At 53.3% G+C, this 22,266-nt stretch overlaps 6 protein-coding genes across 7 annotated transcripts; 3 read left to right on the top strand and 3 right to left on the bottom strand.

The window, feature by feature from the left end:
• Positions 1-24: 24 nt before the first annotated feature.
• Positions 25-3,311, top strand: NCU04327 (DNA replication licensing factor mcm2). Its single transcript, XM_955880.2, has 3 exons — positions 25-181; positions 265-2,635; positions 2,778-3,311. Exons 1-3 carry the CDS (start codon positions 177-179, stop codon positions 3,048-3,050), a joined length of 2,649 nt encoding a protein of 882 aa, XP_960973.1. The 5' UTR covers positions 25-176; the 3' UTR covers positions 3,051-3,311.
• An 87-nt stretch (positions 3,312-3,398) lies between these two features.
• stk-29 (serine/threonine protein kinase-29) lies at positions 3,399-8,585 on the bottom strand. Its single transcript, XM_955879.2, has 2 exons — positions 5,076-8,585; positions 3,399-5,018 (listed from the first exon to the last, which is right to left on the bottom strand). The coding sequence occupies exons 1-2, from the start codon at positions 7,620-7,622 to the stop codon at positions 4,332-4,334; spliced, it is 3,234 nt and encodes a 1,077-aa protein (XP_960972.1). The 5' UTR covers positions 7,623-8,585; the 3' UTR covers positions 3,399-4,331.
• Positions 8,586-11,197: 2,612 nt separating this feature from the next.
• Positions 11,198-14,383, bottom strand: NCU04325 (hypothetical protein). The gene has a single exon (XM_955878.2). The coding sequence runs from the start codon at positions 13,905-13,907 to the stop codon at positions 11,625-11,627; it is 2,283 nt and encodes a 760-aa protein (XP_960971.1). The 5' UTR covers positions 13,908-14,383; the 3' UTR covers positions 11,198-11,624.
• A 356-nt stretch (positions 14,384-14,739) lies between these two features.
• Positions 14,740-17,026, top strand: NCU04324 (hypothetical protein). Its single transcript, XM_955877.2, has 2 exons — positions 14,740-16,000; positions 16,076-17,026. The coding sequence occupies exons 1-2, from the start codon at positions 15,760-15,762 to the stop codon at positions 16,711-16,713; spliced, it is 879 nt and encodes a 292-aa protein (XP_960970.1). The 5' UTR covers positions 14,740-15,759; the 3' UTR covers positions 16,714-17,026.
• A 9-nt stretch (positions 17,027-17,035) lies between these two features.
• Positions 17,036-18,631, bottom strand: NCU04323. Of its 2 annotated transcripts, none has more exons than XM_011396353.1 (3): positions 18,485-18,631; positions 18,070-18,422; positions 17,036-17,996 (listed from the first exon to the last, which is right to left on the bottom strand). In XM_011396353.1, the coding sequence occupies exons 2-3, from the start codon at positions 18,373-18,375 to the stop codon at positions 17,229-17,231; spliced, it is 1,074 nt and encodes a 357-aa protein (XP_011394655.1). In that variant the 5' UTR covers positions 18,376-18,422; positions 18,485-18,631; the 3' UTR covers positions 17,036-17,228. The 2 variants fall into 2 exon arrangements, with proteins under 2 accessions (XP_011394655.1, XP_011394656.1); XM_011396354.1 differs by having other exon boundaries at positions 18,503-18,631.
• A 256-nt stretch (positions 18,632-18,887) lies between these two features.
• Positions 18,888-21,261, top strand: NCU04322 (hypothetical protein). Its single transcript, XM_955875.2, has 2 exons — positions 18,888-19,487; positions 19,550-21,261. The coding sequence occupies exons 1-2, from the start codon at positions 19,217-19,219 to the stop codon at positions 21,151-21,153; spliced, it is 1,875 nt and encodes a 624-aa protein (XP_960968.2). The 5' UTR covers positions 18,888-19,216; the 3' UTR covers positions 21,154-21,261.
• Positions 21,262-22,266: the final 1,005 nt, after the last annotated feature.

The raw sequence follows: 22,266 nt of genomic DNA, 5'->3' as shown, positions 1-22,266 counted from the left end.
ATTCCCCTCCCCCCCCCCCCCCCCTTCTCTCTCTCTGTCTCACCCCGCAACATATCCTCTTTCTGGCTGGCATTCATTCTCCATAGTAACAACTAGGCCAGCATCCTCCACTCTCTTGTTTCTTCCATCTGTAGCTGGCTACAGTCCTCTGAGATACCCTCAGCCAAGTCGCAATCATGAGGTATGTGTGCCTCTTGCTCTTTCGTCTGTCACGGCTTCTCTTCGCAAGTAAACAGTGAATTAACGGAAACTCTCCAATACCAGTTCCCCGCTTCGCGACAACCCGTCCTCTGCCAACCGTGGCGCCGTTCCCAGGGCCACTCGCAAGCGTGCGCGTAACGATCACGATGGTGCTTCCTCGCTTCCCCGCGCTTCGAGCCCTGTCATGCCCTCTTCTCCTCCCGCCTTCCCAGTTGCCCATGGCGCAGATGAGGACGACGACATCGAGGAAGACGTCGCCGCTGAAATCGAAGACGACATTGACGACCTCGACGAGTTGGCCGAAGACGATGTAGATTTGTTCCGCGAAGGCTTCGAGCGCGATTATAGGGAACGAGACGAAAACGACGCCTACGAAGGAATTGACATCGACGATGACGAGTATGAGGCCCTCGACCCCGCCGCAAGGCGCCGTCTTGAAGCCAAGTTGGCCCAGAGAGACCGTCAAGTGAGGATGGGAATGGGCACCACGTATCTTCCTGGTGATGACGACGATGGTGATATCGACCTTACCAACCTGGAACGCCGCCGAAGAATCCGCTACAATGAAGACCCCGATGTCGATATGGATGGCGACATTATGGACTCGGAACTTCCCCTCGAGGCCCTGATGGATGTCAAGGCTGCCACTTTGAGCGAATGGATCTCAGTCCCGGCTGTACAAAAGACCATCCGCAGAGAGTTCAAGGCTTTCCTCACAGAATACACCGACGAGAGCGGTTCGTCCGTCTACGGCAACCGCATCCGTACTCTTGGTGAGATCAACGCCGAGTCTCTCGAGGTCTCCTACGAGCACCTCGCTACAGCCAAGGCCATTCTCGCATACTTCCTCGCCAATGCGCCAACCGAGATGCTCAAGCTCTTCGACGAGGTTGCCATGGAAGTCGTCCTTCTCCATTACCCCGACTACGAGCGCATTCACGCCGAGATCCACGTCCGTATCTTCGACCTTCCTATCCATTATACCCTCCGTCAGCTCCGCCAGTCGCACCTCAACTGTCTTGTGCGCGTGAGCGGTGTCGTCACCCGCCGCACCGGTGTCTTCCCCCAGCTCAAGTATGTCAAGTTCGACTGCACCAAGTGCGGCGTCACTCTCGGTCCCTTCCAGCAAGAGTCCAACGTCGAAGTCAAGATCTCTTACTGCCAGTCCTGCCAGTCTCGTGGCCCCTTCACCCTTAACTCCGAGAAGACCGTCTACCGCAACTACCAAAAGCTCACCCTCCAAGAATCCCCCGGCACCGTTCCCGCCGGTCGTCTGCCCCGTCACCGCGAGGTCATTCTCCTCTGGGACCTGATCGACAAGGCCAAGCCGGGCGAGGAGATCGAAGTAACGGGCATCTACCGCAACAACTACGACGCGCAGCTCAACAACCGCAACGGCTTCCCCGTCTTCGCCACCATCCTCGAAGCCAACAACATTGTCAAATCCCACGACCAGCTCGCCGGCTTCCGCATGACCGAGGAAGACGAGCACGAGATTCGCCGTCTCTCGCGCGACCCGCACATTGTCGACAAGATCATCAACTCCGTCGCCCCTTCCATCTACGGACACACCGACATCAAGACCGCCGTCGCCCTCTCCCTCTTCGGCGGCGTCGCCAAGCAAGTCGGCGCCCACCACATCCGCGGTGACATCAACGTGCTGCTCCTCGGCGACCCCGGTACCGCCAAATCACAAGTACTCAAGTACGCCGAAAAGACGGCCCACCGCGCCGTCTTCGCCACCGGCCAGGGTGCTTCCGCCGTCGGTCTGACGGCTTCCGTCCGGCGCGACCCGCTCACGTCCGAATGGACTCTCGAGGGCGGCGCCCTCGTCCTCGCCGACAAGGGCACCTGCCTGATCGACGAGTTCGACAAGATGAACGACCAGGACCGCACGTCCATCCACGAAGCCATGGAGCAGCAGACCATCTCTATCTCCAAAGCCGGTATCGTCACGACCCTGCAAGCCCGGTGCGGAATCATCGCCGCTGCTAACCCTATTGGCGGGCGGTACAACTCTACCATTCCCTTTTCTGCCAACGTGGAGCTTACCGAGCCGATTCTGTCTCGTTTCGACATCCTTTGCGTCGTGCGCGACACAGTCGAGCCTGAAGAAGATGAGCGGCTGGCGCGCTTCATTGTCGGGTCGCATTCGAGGAGTCATCCGTTGATGAACAACAACACGCAGGACGCTAGCGGTGGTGACTCCATGGAGGTTGAACACGATACCCAAGCTGCTGCGGAAACCCAACAAACTGGTGAACACGGCCGTAAAAAAGAGGGCGAAATCCCACAAGAGCTGTTGAGGAAGTATATCCTTTATGCCCGAGAGCGGTGCCAGCCAAAGTTGTATCACATGGATGAGGATAAGGTGGCGAGGCTGTTTGCGGATATGAGAAGGGAGAGTTTGGCGACGGGGGCTTATCCTATTACTGTAAGTTCTTCCCTCTTTCCTTTTTCCTTTTTTTTTTTTTTTTTTTTTTTTTTTTTTTTTTTTTTTTTTTTTTTTTTCTTTCTTCCTCCGTCACAAAATACAACACAATAACAACTGCTAACCTCACCCACCACCACCTTAGGTCCGTCACTTGGAAGCCATCATCCGCATCTCCGAAGCCTTCTGCCGCATGCGCCTTTCCGAGTACTGCTCCGCCCAGGACATTGACCGCGCTATCGCCGTGACCGTCGAGTCCTTTGTTGGCTCGCAAAAGGTCAGCTGCAAGAAGGCGCTTGCCAGGGCTTTTGCCAAGTACACGCTTAACAGGCCTGGTACTGGTAATAATGGCTCTGGGAGCGGCACCTCTCAGGGGAGGAGGGGCGGTGCTAGGAGGGGTGTGAGCGCTGCTGCTTGAGAGGTTCTGATGACTTTTTGAGGTATGTGGAGAGATATGAAATCATGCTTTTCGTGAAGGACCTGGGAAGATTACACGGTTGGGATTTGTTTGGGTCGCTTATGAACTTTGTGTAAAAAGGGCTTGATTAGAGCCGGAGTGGAGGCGTTGGGTATATCATCTTGTACGCTTGTTACGTATTGTGGATGGCATAGTGTCATATTTTCTTTCGGTTCAAGCGAAATAGAACCCCAAGTGATGAAACCAAAAACTGGCATTATCAGCAATCGTATTTGCCTCCACCTATCTACTATAGTGTCGTATCATTCCTTCATAACATCATAATGTAACTTTCCCTATTTTGTGATACGCTTGTCCCATCGTTACCACGCCAACAAGGCGAGAGCAACCAACCAATCTTCCATCTGATGCGTGTAAAACACCCACCGCCTCTTTCAAATACAGTCATTCAACTGTCCTTTCCTTCCCTCAAAACAATAGATAGACAATGCTACATCTCACAGCTTTAGTCCATACACACGTACGTCTATACGCGTAATGAAATACAAGACAATATGCCCTTCTCCCAAAGTAAAGCAAACAGTAGTTATGAAGCGCAAAACGCCAGAAACTTGTGGTGTCTCTACATCCCATTTCCCTTATAGTAATGCATCGCCCGCCTTTGCCACAAACGCCGATGTATGCATGAGAAAAGATCCAGTTGTGGTACCCATAACAATGAAACCAGCCGTAGCAGAAAAATGCAGAAAATATGACTGATCCTAATTTGTCCCATGCGAAATTAAGTTGCAGTCTTGCCACTGGCTTTGCCGATACAGCTAAGCGAGCAGATGGCCAAGGCTTCTAAAAGTGGTCGCTTAGCATTCCAATTGAATGCCCATAACGGAAAATAGTAGGAAATGTTGAGGGCGAGAATAGAGAAATGGTTCGGAGTAACCTTGATTCCACAGCCCGAAGCGGACTATGCCACTAAACTCTGTGAACAATCGAAAGACAACCGACCGCTGTTCCAAACGGTTATCGAATGGTGTTCAGATCGGAAAGGAACTTTGTCGCAATGTAGCAATCCCATACAAAGGATATGGTATCCCAGAGCTCATACAATGGGCCCCAAATGATTCGAAATCCTATCCGTGGTGGATATCCAGCCAACATATCCGACCGACAAAACCTAGGCACATATATACTTCTGGTGAAGGGTCGGTGCAAGACAACCGACCCCTCTCCGGCAAGACGATATCCACCCGGGATGCAAGGTGATGAATTTTCCAAGATGCTTGTTCAAACGTCAGTCATCGTCGTGTCGAACTGTTCCGTGGTCGAAGCGGTCTCCAAGCCCCAGTTGCCTTCGTACACCGTTGCTCCGGCGGTCCTGCGGCAAGCAACCCAGTCAACGGACTCTACCTTCAGGAGAGCCTCGGCCGTAGGTCGATTCGCAGGCTCAGGCTGGATCATCCACCGGACAACGCTGTCTAGTGAGTGCGGATCATTGGCATCCATCATGAACCTTGGGGGTTCCTGGAGCTCGCTTCTCTTTTGCGCACCAAACAAGTTGCTCGGGTCATATGTGACTGAGCTGAAGGCAGAGAGATCGCCATCATCGGTGGCAATCTGTGCATCCCGAACGATACCACCACCATCACTCGAGGTAAGACTAGGCACAACCGTCAGATCGCCATTCCGAAGGGCCTGCCAAGTTGGACCGTTGTCGGGAAGATAGACATTGCAAGCAATCTCTAAGATGATAAGTCCAAGAGCAAAGATATCGGCTGGCTTGTCGTACTGTCCCAACAAGATCTCAGGACCAATGTACTCTCGGTCACCTTCGCCTTCGACCCCTTTGGGGGCCGGCCATGGGACTGCGAATCCAAAGTCGCCGATCTTGAGATAGCCGTCGAACCCGATGAAGATATTGGCAGGTTTCAGATCCAGGTGAATGAAGCCAGCGCCGTGAATGGCGGAAAGACCCTGCAAGTTAATCAGTTAGCAAGCCATTGTTGGGGATTCGAAACCAGTTTAGCCTACCTGACTTAGTTCAAGCAATGTCTTCCAGATGCGGAAATCATCCATCCTGCCGTTTTGCCCAACCTCTCTGAGGAATGCGTCAAGACTGCCTTCGGTGCAATACTCAGTCTGGATGTATAGACATCCGTTTTGCTCCCAGCTGTCGACATAGTGCACGATCTTGTCGGAAGTACTCAGGGCCTTCAAGACGTTGACCTCGCGCATCTTGCTTTCGCGTTGCTTCTCACCATGGCCAGAGAAAGCGATTTTCTTGACGGCAAAGACCTTCTCTACCTCGGGCGTATGTCTGCCGGGAGTTGATGTAAATGACGAAAAGGAAGCCATTGTGGAGCGTTGAACAACACGATACACTTGCGAAAAGGCTCCACCCCCAATCACCTCAGCTTTGTCGAAGCGACTATACAGTGCTTCATCGACACTGCTAGGAGCATTCACGTTTTGGGGCGTAGAGCTGATTCGACGGTTCTGCCCCTTGGTAAGTGGCTGGCCTTCAGGTGTTGCTGACGGAAGTCCTGGGCCGACGAGTGTTGTAGGTGTCGACGGCGACCGAGCAAACTTGATATTGCCTTTGCGAGCATTTGAGATGGTCAGAAAATTTCCGTCAGGCGGGCCCATACTTTCCGAGGGTGTCTTAGGATTCCTTGGATTTACTGGGCTGGCTGAATCAGGTGTATGCTTTTCTGAGGCTTCCACTATGGTGGGGTTGGTCTTGACGGGGGCAGGAGTGGTGAAGGAGTTGCCACGTCCGCGGCGCATGGTAAAGGAGGGGAGAGACTGGCTCATCCGCGGTGAGTCTTTGATGCCGACTGGGAGAGGCTCACCGTCAGCCGTGGTGGGACGCGTGGTGGGATGATCTGTCTGCCCGTTGCTGTGTCGACCTAGTGGACTTGTAAATCCGAAGCTTGAACTCGGAGTGCTGTGCTCCTTGCCAATACCGAAAGCAGACGCAGAATGCGTGAACCGTGTGGCAGTGGGGGTCATTTGTGCCTGTTGCGGGTGTGCTGGCGTTGATTGTGACTTGAAAAGACTCTTAGTCGGTGTTGGCGGGGGAAAATCATCGGACTCAGGTGAGTCTCCTGCATCCTCGCCCTCGAAACTCAACAGACTTGCTCTTCGAAGGTTGTTTCCACGAATTTGCTTGAAGAACAGACTCGCGGATCGGTCCTGGGGAGCAAAAGGGCTGCCGCGCGGCGTGCTCGAAGCATCAGGAAGAGGAGTAGTTGCAGTGCCAAAAGACAATCTGGGGCGTCTGGCACTTCCCAGCGGTTTTGGAGGAAACGTTGAAGAGTCATAAGGCTGCTTCTTGCAAGGAGTGTCGGGCATAATATCGGAATTATCTCCAGGACGCTTGGGCGGGCCAGCCTCGGGGTTTCGGTTCATCTTGGACACCAGTCCCGTTGACATAAAGGCAGCCTGGAATGGCTTGGCTCGCTTGTATTTTGGTGTAGCCACGGGCGGTGGAATCTTTGCACCTAGGGGGCGAGCTCCCAAAGGCAGTGATCTTGAGAAGTTCAAAGGTACTCTGGGCTTTTCGCCCAAGCTCACAGGAGGATGCGTGGGGGACTCATCAGGGAGGCTAGAGCCGGATGAAGACTGTGTGATGGTCCGGGACAAGGGGTGACGCTGGGCTGGCGGCCGAGGAAGAGGATGAACCGAGGCGCTTGGCAAAGGCGCCTGAGTAAAGGGGCTGCCGCGGTCATCAGGCGGAAGATATTGATCGAGGGATAGCCTCGGCCTGGTCCGGGTTGTGCTAGTAGCAGGGGCAGCAGCTTTTGATGCCTGGTTAAGCTGTTTCTCTCCGACACGCCGACCCAACGAAATGCGTTGATCATCATGGCGTTGCTGTAAGGTGCTCTTACGGAGAGAGGTCGTTCGTTTGGGTAGGCTCGAAATGTCAGGCGAGGCCACGGAATCCTGAGGCGGGGTGGTACGGCGAGTGGACGACCGCAGTTCGTATCCTTTGGGCGCATCGTCATCGGTGTCGAATGGGTGCGATGTCGCTGGAGGGTCATCGAGGAGGTCAGCCCTGAGACCCAGACTGCGCCGCTTGGGGAGCGGGCTTTCCAAAGTAGCGTGGTCCATGATCAGTGTCACCTCGGTATGGTGGACAGGGCTTGCCACGGGGCTTGCTATCGGGCTAGGGCTGCGCGAGGAAGGGCTTCCGCAGCGGGGACGGGCTTCAGGAGCCGAGACGGATGGTGGGATAGGGTTGCCCGAGTCCCTGTGGGAGCCAAAGCACCTTCTGAGGGGACTCTTTTGCGACATTCGTGACCTGGATAACGGCCTGTTGACCGGTCTAGCAGGTCTCAATGAACGGGTCGAGAGACGCTCGCTAGGCTTGAGCGGAGTAGAACCTTCACCCAAAGGTCGTTGCGAGAGTGAAACGGCGAGTGAGGAGAGGGACTGTGGTGAACCGGCTGGTGTAGTCGAAGCTTGGCGAGCCCTGGAGGGCGATCGTGCAATGGCCTTTCGTAAAGATCGAACGGAATGGATGTGTGTCGGCGAGGGTAGGGTAAGCGTACCCCCACTCCCATTCGGATATGACATATCTTGGACAGCAGTCAATGTCTGTCTGTCTTTGTTGTTGTTTGTGCGAGGTGATAGGAGCCCGTTTGGAGGACAGTCGTAAAAGGGAAGGCTGAGTGATCAACCTGGAACTCCAGACTCCGATAACCTAATGAAAAGGCGGCGTGATGTCGTGAAGTAAAAGAGCCGTTGAATGGCCAGGTAGCAGCATAAATCGAGAAGTTGAGAAAAAGCAGTGAAACCGAGATGGGAAGAAGCTGAGCAAACCGACGGGAATTGTCACAGGAACACGTCAGATGTCGAGAGGCGAGACCGGTTCATTCCCAGACCAAGTCTGGCATCTTCGAGGCAGAAAGTGCTCCCGATGTCTTTTCGCTCCTTCCTCCAGTGCTGCTCTAGATTCTGTTCTCCTCCTTTCACCTCAGTTTGCGGGGGCGCCTAGGTAGTTGCAGTCCAAAGCTCCTTCCTGCACCTAGCGGCTTGCAATGTGCATGTCGCCAACTTTGGAAAGTTGCACTCTTGCGGCCAAGAGGCCGATCGGGGCAACTGCGCAGGTGCTGCGCGCACACACTTGACCACCAGCACAGGCAGCCTCGGTTTGTCGATTGAGTTGGTGATGCCTCACTCCCACCAGTGTTCCGGAGTGTTGATGAGTGTGGTTGGAGACGGGTTCCGCGCGCTATCACAGGCCGTCGTACTGTATGTAATTCCCGTCGGTATTTGGTATGGGCGGCGGGGAGGGTTTGCGGTCGCTACCTAGGGGTGGGGTACGCGGGCGCTGACGCAAACAATGGAGGGAGTTTAAATGCTATGTCTAAATCGGCAACAATGGACAAGTGATCGCCGTTTGGAACTCGCTGAGGAATACCAGAGTGCTGTAAGGGATGGGATGAGAATGGATCGGAAATCCGAGACTGAGGGGAAGTGCCAAGGGTTGGATATGGAGAACTTTGTCAAGGTCGATGGGGGACGTATCGTACGAAGGTTGTACAGGCAGTGAATGGGCGCACAAGAAAGGGCCAGCGACAGGGAACTTATGTAATAGGATTCTTCTGCAGCCCTGGCCGGCGGGATTGTTTACTGCGTACTACTGTAGTCACACTGGGGCGCACCTCACTGCTACTGTGTACATGCTGCCAACTGCTCGTGCCAATTTGTACGCGTTGTGCAGGGGCAGGTGCGTTCGTCCACTTTTCCATTACGCAGGGTGCGCGCCAGTGAGAGAGTGGCAAGGGTACCAGTGCCCTGGCCTGCCAGCGTGCCTGCCTTAGCTCGATATTGCACTGTGACCTCACTGGACTTATGCTTGCTCTTTCCGCGGCATCGAAATCAGATTTCACTCACAGAAGGAGGGTGTTTTGAAAGGGAGAATACTTATGATCCATTCCTTTTGCCCAATATATACCATGGATGCATTCACGCCTCAGACCCTTGCCGCATCAGGCAGAGACAGACAGACGGGATCTCTTGTGGTGTGGCGGGATCTTCAACCCTGTGGGACGAACTGCAGAACTTCACCGCCCCAGTCAGTTGTGCCGGTAGCAAAAGCGTGAATAAGGAGGGCAGTAAGATACTGCACTACCAAATGTCACGAGGTCAACAAAAAAGCCGTCAGTCAGGTCGTCTGGGTCTGGTCTTCCGATCCACGTCCGTTGATTCCTTTTACTCTTTCCAGTTTTCAGAAAATGAGATCTCGGTGATAGGCGGCAGTTACCAGATCTGCCTTCCTCTGTCGACGGGGGAACCATGATTGTCTGGCCCAGACCAATCAGACGAACCGTTCGTGGCAGCTTTGCCAGGATCATTTGGCCTGCCCGCCAATTGGAGAACGAGTCCATTCGAGAAGCCGTTTTGGATCCACATTTTGGCAACATCGATGACGACGGAGAGGTTCAAACTATAAGACAGTTTTCTTGCACGTGTACACTACGAACTAAAGTTTGTGCTGATGTCCGTGGTTATTCAGAACAGCGACTATATCAATTCTCGGGTTTGTCGAATACTCGGACGATACTTCCCCAGCCAGCACCCGACTGTTCCACCTGGAGCATCTGTCTCAACTTGATGGAATGCGGCAACTTTGCCAATCAACTCCCACAAGACAGAATGGGAGTACCCAATCCGCTTGTCTCTCCGGTCTGTTCCCCTTACTTTCAGGTACACGAGCAGGTGGCGTGAAAAAAAGGTCCGGATACTCGCGGGGTCGGGCTGGTTTGGTACAAGTGTGTCCGGACTGTTTTTCACACCACCTGACGGGGCTGTCCTGAGCTTCCATTTGTCGATGACGCGTGCCCACAACGACGTAAACTTCATACACCACATTCCACAAAGTATTTACCATCACCCCTTTTTTTCTCCTTTGGGTCAACCCTTTGGTCCCTTAGATGTTTCCCCTCATTCCTGGAATTTCAGGGACTCGGAATCTGGAGGACCGAGCCACTCGCCCTGTGGGCTTGACGCAGGCGAATGGTCGTAAGAATAAACCGAGCAAGTTCACGGTAGGTACATTACACTTGGATATACTTCTTTCACAATTTTGTAAGCAACGACATAAGCGGTATTGGACCGTCCGCGTTCGGTTCATTCCTACGACCACTCAGGGTAGCGGGCCTGATACACGGACGTTATGGTACGGTACACTACACTACTAGTACTGACACTAGTTGACGAGGTACGTACCTTTCCATCTATCATAGAACAGCCAATCAGAGATGGATCGTAGTTCGGATCACGGACCACCAGCGTTACACCACTGCACTGTCTGCGTGGCACCTGCCGGCGACAACTCACCTTCCCAGCCAGCCAAGCCAACAGAGCCTCACATCCCCCGCAAATGAGTTAAACCGCAACTTGGTCCCACTCTCCAATTTGCGGCTCGTTTTGTTTGATATTTCCATGTTAACAAAAACATATCTTTGGAACAGAGTATAATTCTGGATTGGCCAACCAAGAATTCCTCCAGGATGAAACAGGCGCGAAGGGTACAAAGGGAAAGTCGGCCCCGATGAGACCAGGGACGGTTCAAGCGGACTGACAGATTGCACGGTGGGAAAATGCAAATTGTTCACTTGGTTGGTGAACTTGGTTGGTTCTACGATCGAACTAAGTGATATTCCCAACATAATACAAGCCCGCGCGGCTGAGGTTTGTATCACCATGAATCAGGGTCCGATGATATCTTACCCGAGTTATGCTCAAAATAACTGCCGCTACGACAGTTCGGTCATTTTATTCCCATCAGTCTTTCGAGTTGGCCACTACTGCCTCCGAAGCCATGTATCTGATATTGAACCGCCAGAACAATCAAACAAGTTTCCTCTTCAACTTTGCAAAACGACTGAGGAAACCTTGTTAGCTTGATAAATGAGAGTCTACCTTGGATATGAGGCTTCTGCCCAAGTATACTAGACGTACGGGACCTACCTCTACTTACAACCCAGACAAGGGGTCACTGTAGTGGCATTGAAACAAAGTCGAACTCTCTAGACCAAGTCCACGATCAAGTCAATCAAAGATGGGCATGGTTGTCTATCATCCACTCCAACCAGATTTACTCTAGCCAGATACGAACGCGCTTCACAACTAAACTGGCTGGCCCCCGTCGTCACTCAGATAAATATAGGCTCCTGTAACTTTTTGACTGTGTCTATCTGTACGTACGAAGCGGAAACTGCAAGTTTAGCCGAAGAAAACAATAATCGCTTTTTCTCATTGTCGCTGGCCACTTGCGAAGAAGGAACTTGACTCTTCCTACTCCTACTAGGCAACAAAAGGGGATGATGACAATCTCCCGTACCTCTCCACGGAAATTCGTAATTCAAGATGAGGATCGGAATTCCTGCTCTCTCAGAACCTGGATCCGTTTCTTAACTTCCCCCCATTTCCTTTTCATTCTCCGTTTTCCTCTGCCTCTTCCTCTGCCTCTCCATTCTCCATCTCGCATCTCCATCCCCATTTCTAGTCTCCCTCTCTCTCTGTCTATAACCATCTCCATCTTCTCACCCCCCTCAGCCCTTGGACACCCTAAGCCCACCTCGTCCTCACAAACTCCACCCACTTCCCAATATCCTCCACCGTCTCCAACATCTTGCCCAAGTCCTCCACCCGCCTCTCCCGTCCATTCGGCGCCACACTGTTCCGCTCGTCCAGCACGTTCTGCGATTCCACGTGCACCTGCCCGTTTTCGCGAATCTCCAGCACCACAATGGCGGTCTCGGAGGCGCGGAACGGGAAGGCGATTTGCAGCCGGGGCGCATGCACCATGGTCAGGTTGATGTCGATTTTGATTGCTTCTGGGTCGGGGCCAGAGGTGAAGGTGTGGGTGAGGGTACTGTGGTTGTTGGGGCCGCCGCTGCTGGTGGGCGGGACTTGGTGGTTTTGGTTGTTGTTGTTGTTCGAGGAGAGGTGGGAGGTGGGTTGGGAGTGGGCGGCTTGGGAGGGGAAGATGTGTTGGGAGGCGCCGCCGTCGATGGACATGGGTACGGTGCCGCTGTGGTTGGGTTGGGAGCTGGCGTCAATGGACATGGAGGTGGATATGTCCATTGGTGTTGGGGCTTCGTCACTGGGAGGTTTGACGAGGGTGGGGGAGAGGCTCATGAATCGGTTGAATTCGTCGCGGTTGGTGCTGGTCTTTGTGGAAAAGGAGTCTGGGTGGGCGGTGGTTTGGGGAGGAGTCCGTTTCGGACCCGTGTCCTCTTTGAAGCTGTTTTCTAGGAGGGTGGAGAGGAAGGCGTACTGCCTGAGGTAGGGCAGCATGGCGATGAGGTGCTGCGGGTGTGAGAAGGAGGCCTCGGTCAAGGTCTTGCCGTATACTGGTTTGTAGATGTAGAGTGAATTGGCGTGTTTTCTCGATACCCAAGCTGGTGAACCTGGTAACTGGTAATTGATGTCCTTTGTGTGGTGAATCTCTCGTGGTTCTGTTGGATCGTAGTAGCCACCGGGTGCTATGGGGAACACGAGGTTGTCAAAGGACTTTGATACGTCCATGGCTGGTATTCCGATGCCCATACTCCGAAGCTGCTCCCAAAGGCCAAAGGAAATATGGATAGGAGGATCAAAAGTGGCGCTGAAAGTGACCGAGGGCAGGCGCGGGCCCAGGAGAGAATCCCCAGCCTTTTCAGGATCTGGGGGAACGATTGTATCTTCGGGCTCCAGCCAGTGTACCATAGGGCTCGTTTGTAGATCTCCAGGAATATGGGGCAACTCAACATTCTCGGAGATCCAATGGTTAGAAACCCGAACGGGATGGACATTCACATCGAGATTCCTGTTGACGGGGGCACATCCGACAAGAATGCCCCAGATCTTTTCGTGCTTCTCAACATAGGCGGCTGTCTGTGGGTTTGTTGGGGGCTGAAGATGCTTGTTCTTCCAGTAGTCAATTCTCATGCCTACTTTGCCCCGGGCGTTCATAGCAGGAGTTCCGCTGCGATTACAGAGGATGATGTTGCGAAGATACTCATCAGTCCGTCCGGCAAGGGACGCATCCTCGCGAACCTTTTGTAGCTCCCACTGATGTAGCCGACTCAGGCTGTCAAAGACTCCGGCGATAGCCTCGTACAGATTAAGTACCGAGGCAATGCTCAACTTATCCAAGATGGCCAGACGCTCAAAGTTGACCGAAAACTTATCGAGCTGCTTGGTCAGTGGGCTTTGGCCGGGCTGCAGCTTGAGGTTCTCCAGAAGGATTTTTCCTGCATCTTCGGCGTGCTTGTTAACGCTCTCAGAAGACTCGGGGAAAGCCAAGGTAAGTGACTGGACAATGTTGTCTGTAAAGCCTATGAGAAGCTCGAGGGCCGAACCAGCTATGATTAGCGTTCGCTTCGACTCCCCGGCCATATGCTCATCCCACATGCAGTCGAGTTCCAGCTTTTGGGCCAGTCTCTCCAGGCCGGCCTCACTGACGTAACCGCGGTTTTGGCTGAGGATGGAGATGACTTCATCTAGCCGTTTGGCCTTTTCATCCTCGGTGTTCCTCCCCACCTGAAGGCCAGCTAGACCACCCAGGCTCTTGAAATCCAGGTCAGACAGCTGCAAATTGCTGAATGCGGCGGCAGCAGACGGACTATCAAAGCTGACAGCGCTGGTGCTGGTAGGATGGTTTAGCAGGGCAGCCGCCGAAATGGCCGGGGACTTTTTGACTGCCTGCGGCGAGAGACGGGAACCGTGGGGGGATAGAGCAGCATGAGCCATGGAAAAGGGTGTGGATACAGGAGGAGTGGCTGCTGCTCCATGCTGTGTCTGCGAAGGCGTCCTTCCGCTCCCCTGCTGGGAAAGAGTATGCTTCATGGGTGTTGGCGTGGTCATGTTGCCGTTTGTTTATTGGTTCAGGGACATATGAATGAGCCTTTGCCGGCCCAGGCAAGAGTGCTCGGACGGTCGGTCTCGAATATCTCGCTGCCTCCTCGTAGACGCCCTCTCAGTCGGTATTGAAGTGTGTCGACAGTTGGCAGAGCGCAAAATAGATTTCTCTTCCGTTGTTGTTGAGAGTGAGATTGAGAGCTCGGAGTCCGTCGAGAGGTGACAGACAAGAGCCAATCAATTGAGACCAAAACCTGGGAATGTGAATGGAGGGAGGGTCAGTCTTCTGAGCTCTCTCTCTTACTCTCTCTCTCTTCCTGTGCTGCGCGTGGCCCCGAATAATGATAGTACTGATTGATATGGGCCCGCCCAAATGACCAATCTGTAAATGTCGATAAGATGGTTTGAGTGTGTGTCGAATCTTTATTTCACCAAACCACACACGTTTGACGGGAGTGTCTTTTAAAAGGTGGGAGAGGGAGTAACCTAAGCAAGGAACTCAGTCGAGAAACCCAAGTTGAGGTCGGCGATTGATGTTGAGGTGACGGCGGCGGGAAGGGCGTGCACGGACCCCTGGTTGAGGTGCCTTCCATTGCTGCCCGTGCCCGTTGTGCCCGTACTGGTACCCTAGGCGGCTATAACCCACTGTAACTGCCTCTGTCTTCAGCGTTCCTTCACTGACTTTATCACTGACTTTACTTGAGCATGAGTAAGTACCTAGGTGGGGCCAGTTCCCACCGGCAGGCATGAGGTCAGCTCCTGCAATGCAACAGCGGGCATGGATGTGGAAAGTGCCCCTCGACAGGGCATTCAATGTCAACAACCAAGACTAGTAAACCTCCCAGCAACAAACATCACTGCAGTCTTCTTTCTCTTCCTCTCCACCAATCTCCCATTGTCCAGTCGCGCACGAAGTTCCAGGACTTCTAGTATACGTCTCGATTAGCAAAAACAAAAAATAGCCAAAGTAGCCGAGTTCAGTACCAACACACGCTAGCTATCAACATCACCACCGCATACATCAACCAAAGCTGCTCCTATCCTTCCTCCATCCCCGATCACGACGCCAGATACGGTCCCATCGTTACACCCACATACCCGCGGCATCGATAAATCTACCGTCACAATAGTGTTGGGACGCTCTACGAGTCGCCCCCAATCGGGCTCAGACAAGGACAACCAAAGTCCGGACAAAAACACAGGCGCATCCCCAGATTCGCGACAGTTACTGGAAAACACGACAGAGGAAACAGCCCGGTTGGCCAGCAGAGTTCCTCTGGACACTTCACCGAACACAAGCTCTCGGTTTATTCAAGGCTCTGCCGTGACTCCAGAGCCTCAACGCCGGCCACGGGCAGGCTCCCAGAAGGAGAATCTTGACACTGGCCGAACCCCTTCTTCCAGCACGCCAGCCCGTCAACGCAGACAGATTCTGGAGCCGCCAAGTCTTGAATGGATCCGTGGACACACACGAACGAGTACATCTAAGGACTAGAAACCTGATTCTGCTGCGACTTCGGATCCTTCACCCACACCTCCTCCTTCGCCGAGGCCCCGTTCCGCAACCTTATTTCCATCTCCGGACACACCTCGTTCTTCACGTGCACGTCCAAGCACCCCTCGTGCGTCTGAAAGACCTCACCTTGAGCTGGTTCGAGACATCAGTGGCGATAACGTTGCCGACATCTTGGAAGCTGCCGGCGCTTATGCCAATCTAGCCACGTCGCCTCTCTCTACTCCGCTCGAACTCCCAATATCGTCGAGAGGCCGGAGAAGAGCCAAATCGCTTCCAGCCGGACAAAGATCCAAGTCGAAGCCCAAAGACGAACCAGAAGCAACAGACGAAGAAGAAGAAGACATGAACGGCATGCACGCTGGTAATATGCCCGCCGCCATGGTTGGCCTCCCCACGCCGGCAGGACACCAAGCCGAGCTAAACTACATCTATGGCCTGGTTGAGGAATTGAGTCGACAACTCGCGCAAAACCAACGGGCCTTGGAGGAGGTCGTCTCGGGTGTTGGTAAAGTGCGCGGGCGGGCAAGGTCACAGTCTCTCACAAATGACGAACTACTCAATGCCGCAGGCGAAGAACTCAAGAGTATGTTTTCCCGTAGTCTCATGTAATATGATGAATGACAGCTGCAAGCCTGCTAACGCGTTTGTGCAATTTCAGACCAAGATGAAAACATAGACCAACTAGTTTCAGTTCTCACCGAGGCCCTGGAAAAGGCCAAATTCTCCCGTGACGCCAACGCCGCCCTCCTCTCACAGTACTCACAAGTCATGTACACCATGCTCAAGAAGTTCCACGAGTACAAAGCCAAGCACGTCCAAGACGTGGCAGCCTGGCATCACTCATACCGCGCCCAACTGGCTGAGGCGCGCGCCGAAAATAGCCGACTCCGCGAGCAGATTTGGGAGATGCAGGCGCATGCCGGCAAGGCCAACGAGCTTGTGCGCAAGTTCCGCGCCGAGTATGACAAGGACGAAAAGCGATGGGAGCGGACGGTGGATGCCAAGGCCATGCGGCAGGAGCTACGGTTCTGGAAGAGAATGGCGATGCCTGAGTTGCCGGATGATGATGAATTCTGGAGTGATGATGATGATATTATCGATAGGGCTGAAAAGGAAAGGCAAAAGGAACTGCAGAAGTTGGATGCTGAGCAACAGGCACAGGCTGCTCAGGCTGTGGCAGAGGAGGCGGCTGCGAACGAGGCTGCCGAAAGTAGTGGTTTGGGAGAGATGAGTGGGAGCAATGGTTCTGGCGTAACGGGGGTAGTGACGGAGGTACCACAGCCATCCGTGTCGTGAGACTAGGATCAACGGCTTGTGGTGATACCCCTTTTTTTGTTGTTTATTTGTTGATGGTGTTACGGTACATAGGGTGGGCGTACAGGGAAATTGTGCATACGATCAAACCCATAAGCGATTAATAAGGGTGCTTTAAAAAAATTAACAATATTTATTTGCGACATTGTCCGGGCATCAGATCGAAAGGTTGCATTTGTGGTCTTTAAACACGCAGGGTGACGGAATACAACATTTTGTCCCTGCTCATGAGGGCTTTTGTGGGAGGAACCTGATGAAATCCAAGCACCAGGTCATCAACAAGTTCAAACACACGAACAAAAATTCATCGGTGAACTAAAGACAACTCCCAATTTCATACATCTAAACATGTGCCTGTTGCTTTTCTACTGTACCTCTATGAAGGCAATTCCTACATCCCGTAGGCCGACCCAAATCACAAAACCTCTCCAGACCCAAACTCCCCCATTTTGTTCTTTTTTTGAACCCCAGCCTTTTCCTCGACTTCACAACTAGACTCACTGCCACTCAACACTCCACGTCTTCTCGCCGCTCCTGTACGGCACAATCTCCACCTTGTCCGTCTTGAGACTCTCCTCCACCACCGCCCCATCCCTCTTGACCAGGATCTGCTTCTCCGCCGGCCCAAGCTCATAAAACTTGCGACCAAACTCACTCAAGAAGCCCGCCAACACCTCCTCCGTCACCTGCTCCTCCTTGATATCTCCTCTCGCAATGCCCTCTTCCAGCGCAGTCAACACATAGCCCAACGCATACGGCTGCGTGAACACGCCCGCCGCCGTGTTGCCTTTACCCTTCTTGCTCGAGATATCATGGGGCGCCGAGTCGGTGCCCAGGAAAAATTTGCCCTCGCTCGTGACCAAGGCCTGCAGCAGCGCGCGGCGGTCCTCGGGCGACTTGGCGCTCGGCTTGCAGTAGTGGTGCACGTTGGCGGACCAGTCGTCCACGAGCAGCGAGAGGTGGTGGGCCGTGATGGTGGCGACCACGTTGGCGCCACAGGCGCGCACGGCGGCGACGGCGTCGGCGGTGGTGCAGTGCTCGAGCACGATCTTGAGGTTGGGGTACTTGCTGTGCAGAGAGGCGAGGGTGGGCAGGAACTTGGACTCGGCGTTCATGACGGTCACGTTGTCGGTGGGCGAGGAGGGCATCTCGCCGTGCAGGTTGAGGACGAGACCTTCGGATTCCATGGTGGAGAGGAGTTCGTGGAAGGGGTCGAAGGAAACAACGCCCCATTGGGAGTTGGTGGTGGCGCCGCGGGGGTAGGCCTTTTCATGAAGGAGGTTTGTTAGTGATATGGTATGTAAGGATGAGGATGAGAATGAGAAGGGGACGACGAACCTTGACACCGGCAATACCGGCCTTCTTGGCCTTGCGGATCTCATCGGGGGTGATGCTCTCGTGAAGGTAGAGAGACATGAGGTAGTTGACCTCGGGGTCGTAAGCCTGGAGGGCCTTCTTGTACTCGAGAGCCTCATCGACGGTGACGACGGGGCGAGGAGCCAAGTTGGGCATGACGAAGACGGTGTCGATGCCGGCCTTGCGGATGGTCGGGGTGACCAGCTCGGCAATGGGGCCGGGGGCGTTGCGCAGGTGGACGTGCATGTCCGCCGCGGCGGGGAGGAGGTAGGAGTCCTTGAGAGCCATTGTGTCTGGTGTGGTTGTGTTGGTGATGTTAGAGGAGGGGGGTTGGTCTGAGTGGTTTGTGTGAGTGAGTGAGTTAGTGAAAGTCTGAAGTGAGGATATTCACACTGACATGAAAACAGTCACTGACCTACACCTACAACACCAAGTGGGTTGGATTGTATCAAGTAATGATCGACTAATCGGGGTGGAACTCCAAAGGTCAATTCAGCCCGAGACATGCCATGCCCGTCGACGTCTCGGGACAGTGGGGCATTTCGTGATGGAGTTCCTGGGGAAGGTTTCCAGAAGTTGAAGATCGGGGGTTAGGGTTGGTGATTGTTGATCCGGCATCTCTTCTCCGAACACAAGTGTAACCGTCAACCACGATTTAATTAATGGTCAACAGCATTCCGCAATGTCTCTTTTATCTCCATCTATCTTCACACTCTCCGGCGTAACCTGAGCCATTCTACCGGTACCCCCGTTTCTCCATTGACAACGCATCTCCATCAAGTGCAGAACCCCGGTAATCTGGCACTTTTGGCGTCTGGATCTGGAAGGCGTTTTGAAAAGCGATTAATAATGTACTTCGTTGTTAATCCCCGTTGCACCCGCTTACTGCCAATCAGACAACGCGTTTGGACGCGGGTTCCTTTGATGACGTTGGGCTTTAAGGGAACGGAAATCTCAACTTCACCGTTACTTCATCTCCAGAAGATGTTGTTCCTCAGATCCTTGTCGTGATTGTTTCTTCCTCCTTTTCTGTGATTAATGTCCTCAACGAGGTGATCTTCCTTTTCTCTACAACACGTTGCTGATCAAGGTTGATACAACAACGACATAGAGAATAAACGTCACCGCCATGTTTTCTAAAACAACTGTCTTTGAAACAACTGTACACGACCGCCGTCGTCACAATGTCAACATCGATGAGAACGACATGAGCTCATCACCAACTCTCACAGCTTCAGCTCCGGAAACCACCCCTCTTTTAAATTCCGAGACAGCCAGCTCCTACACCATCGGCAATGGGCCACCACCAACACCACCACCACCCCAAGATGAGAAGCCCATTGGATTTGCCCGGGGTCTTTCCATTGCCCTGAGCATGTGGGTTCTCATCTTCCTTCAGGGTAAGTCTCTCGACATGAACATGTTTATACCACGACGAGACAGGCACTAACACCACCACAAGCGGGCAACATGTCTGGAATCAGCACAGTTCAAAGCAGCATCGCCACCGATCTAGACGCCTACGACCAAGCCATGTGGTTCACCGGTGTCTACCTCATCAGCTCCTCTTGTATATCTCCTCTCACCGGCCGACTCTCCACCATCTTCACCCCGGGCCTTATGATCCTCGTCTCGTCCCTTTTCTTCACTATCGGCGCAATTGTCACCAGTCAAGCCCACACCCTTTTCGTCTTCCTGTTCGGTCGAATCCTTGTTGGCATCGGTGGCGGCGGGATCATGACCCTTTCTTTGATCCTCGTCATCCAACTGACCAGTAAGCGCCGCCGCGGCGTCTGGATCGGCCTCACCAACGCCGGCTTCACAGTGGGCATGTCCACGGGTGCTGTTGTCTTTGGTATTTTGTTGCCCATTATCGGCTGGCGCGCTCTCTTCTGGGCACAAGCACCCCTCGCTCTGCTCGGCGGCCTGGGAGTCTACGCCAGCATTCCCTCCTCCCTGTCCACCGGCCAACCTCTATCTCCCGGGGACGCGGAAAAGACCAGCCTGCAAAAGTTGCGCGGAATCGACTACGCGGGCGCCATCACTCTCACTACCACTATTGTCCTATTGCTTTACTCCCTCTCCGGCCGCACAGGAATCCACTATACCCCGCTGTTTTCGTCTCTGCTCACCTTCTGCCTCTTCTTGGTCATCGAATCCCGCTTCGCCAGCGACCCCATCCTCCCGTTACGCATCCTTCGGTCTCGCGGCATCTTGCTGTCCTGCCTCTCGCAGCTAGGCTTCATGTCGGCGCGCTGGACCGTGCTCTTCTATGCGCCCATCTTTGCGCTTGCCGTGCATGGCGCCAGTCCTGCGCTGGCGGGGTCCATTCTGATTCCGACCAACCTCGGTTTCGGCATGGGTGGGTTACTGGTGGGCTGGCTGCACATGTCGCGGCAACAGCACGCTGATGATGATGATGATGATGATCATCACAACACTAGCAGCAGCAGCAGCAGCAGCAGCAAGGACTACTGGTTCCCTTCCTTGGTGTCCATGGGTATCTTTGGCTTGACGATCCTGGCCATGGGGTGGGTGAGTAACGCTGCCACGCAAATGGGGTGGTATGTCGGGGTGATTTTTGTCAATGGGCTGGCGACAGGCGCGGCGGTGAATTATACCATGGCGCATTTGCTGCATTTGAGTCATGCCCGGGAACACTTTATCGTGACGGGCCTGTTGGCTACTTTTAGGGGATTTGCGGGCAGTACCGGCACGGCGATTGGGGGCGGCATCTTTGGGCGGGAGTTGAGGGCTTCGCTCTATCGAGGCTTTGAGATGATTGAAGGGCTGCCTAGAGAGAGGATGGAGAAGTTGGTTACGGTTTTGGTGGGCAGCCCGGCGAGGGTGCACCAGGAGGGCTTCTTGACGGTTGAGGAGAGGCTGGTTTCAGTCAGTGGGTATGAACATGCGTTGAGCACACTTTATCATAGCGCCGCGGCGTTGTGTGTGGTTGTGTTGTTGGTGCAGGCGGGGACGGGCTGGACGGCTGGGGGAGTGAGTAAGGAGGAGGAGAGAGAGATTGAGCAGGCGATCGCGGAACACGATGGGAGGATGGAGGCATAGACTAGATTTTGGATGTGCTATAACGAGATAGATTCTGTGTCTTAGAGTAGAAGCGATGTATCTGTGATATTTGAAATGTAGAAAGGAGAATAGACACCTATTACCAACCAAATTTTGATAGTCTCTGATATTTCAGGATTGTTCGCAGGTCGAAACTGCACAGCTCTCTTTATACTCACACTTTTCCCTGTGAGGAAGGTGTCAGTAGGGGAGATGTGAAGGAAAAGGAGCATTAAGGTAGAGGACGAGAGAGGTTCATAGTACCTCTAGGTGGAGATACCGACTAGTTGGCCTCAGTATATGATGTTCTTATATAATAGCTGCGGCAACTCAAGATCTGCGAGGAATATGTTAGTGAGGGAAATGCGAGATACACTCGGAGAGGAACTCACCCAGATCCAATCCGTTCGTTAGTATGTTTGCTACGGTGGCAAAAAGTGGTGTTGAGAAGGAAGGTGGGTTTGGAGAATTGGAGTGATGGTCGCGGATCGTGATGGGCGACGTGATGTTTGCACTTACTCGAGATTTTCAAGTAGTACGAGGCAATGGGAAGATAGGGTTCTCACAATAGCAGTTGCTTTTTCAGTAGAGTTATTACATCAACATGGTGTATCATTGAGACTTCATAGTATCTTCACATCCTGGAGTTTCTTGACTTCTAGACACATATTCCTGTTCATGCAATTTGATCCCTGAGAACATGCACAGACCTACCATGTCCCCATACTCGTTCGTCTTCACTCAAATCTCTAATGACTGCCTAAAAACCCATCGGTCTTGTAGAAACATCTTCAAGGCTCTGGTATCAGCCCGCAAAATAGTCAGAGATCTGCTTCACAACACCGACAACCGGAGCCGTTCTCATGCCCCAGTTGGCGCGAGGTCAGGTACCTATTACAAGGAAGAGTACCTATGTACGAAGAGGAGAAAACATAAAAGTCAACTACATACGCCGTATACACATCCAAGTCACACACACAAAAAAAAAAGAAGAATTTTTTTTTTTTTTTTTTTCAAAGCACCCAGCCCACAGAGGCCTATCTCGAGTGAGTGCAGCTACAACTCGTCTTTAGGGCTGAGCCCAGCACTGCCGACAACAAGACCATGAACTGA

This window comes from Neurospora crassa, linkage group V, assembly GCF_000182925.2.
Source record: "Neurospora crassa OR74A linkage group V, whole genome shotgun sequence".
NCBI lineage: Eukaryota > Fungi > Ascomycota > Sordariomycetes > Sordariales > Sordariaceae > Neurospora > Neurospora crassa.
The sequence above is the reverse complement of the archived record's forward strand: the minus strand, read 5'-3'. Positions and strand labels throughout refer to the sequence as shown.

What these genes read in the sequence shown, in the direction of transcription:
- NCU04322 (XM_955875.2), top strand. Translation starts at nt 19,217, where the DNA reads ATGTTTTCTAAAACAACTGTCTTTGAAACAACTGTACACGACCGCCGT. An exon ending in GGTTCTCATCTTCCTTCAGG is followed by an intron (nt 19,488 to 19,549) that starts GTAAGTCTCTCG and finishes CACCACCACAAG; the next exon opens with CGGGCAACATGTCTGGAATC.
- stk-29 (XM_955879.2), bottom strand. Translation starts at nt 7,622, where the DNA reads ATGTCATATCCGAATGGGAGTGGGGGTACGCTTACCCTACCCTCGCCG. An exon ending in CATTGCTTGAACTAAGTCAG is followed by an intron (nt 5,019 to 5,075) that starts GTAGGCTAAACT and finishes ATTAACTTGCAG; the next exon opens with GGTCTTTCCGCCATTCACGG.
- NCU04325 (XM_955878.2), bottom strand. Translation starts at nt 13,907, where the DNA reads ATGACCACGCCAACACCCATGAAGCATACTCTTTCCCAGCAGGGGAGC.
- NCU04323 (XM_011396354.1), bottom strand. Translation starts at nt 18,593, where the DNA reads ATGTCTCGGGCTGAATTGACCTTTGGAGTTCCACCCCGATTAGTCGAT. An exon ending in ACTTGGTGTTGTAGGTGTAG is followed by an intron (nt 18,423 to 18,502) that starts GTCAGTGACTGT and finishes CAAACCACTCAG; the next exon opens with ACCAACCCCCCTCCTCTAAC. An exon ending in CCGGTATTGCCGGTGTCAAG is followed by an intron (nt 17,997 to 18,069) that starts GTTCGTCGTCCC and finishes CTTCATGAAAAG; the next exon opens with GCCTACCCCCGCGGCGCCAC.
- NCU04327 (XM_955880.2), top strand. An exon ending in CGGGGGCTTATCCTATTACT is followed by an intron (nt 2,636 to 2,777) that starts GTAAGTTCTTCC and finishes CCACCACCTTAG; the next exon opens with GTCCGTCACTTGGAAGCCAT.
- NCU04324 (XM_955877.2), top strand. Translation starts at nt 15,760, where the DNA reads ATGAACGGCATGCACGCTGGTAATATGCCCGCCGCCATGGTTGGCCTC. An exon ending in CGCAGGCGAAGAACTCAAGA is followed by an intron (nt 16,001 to 16,075) that starts GTATGTTTTCCC and finishes GTGCAATTTCAG; the next exon opens with ACCAAGATGAAAACATAGAC.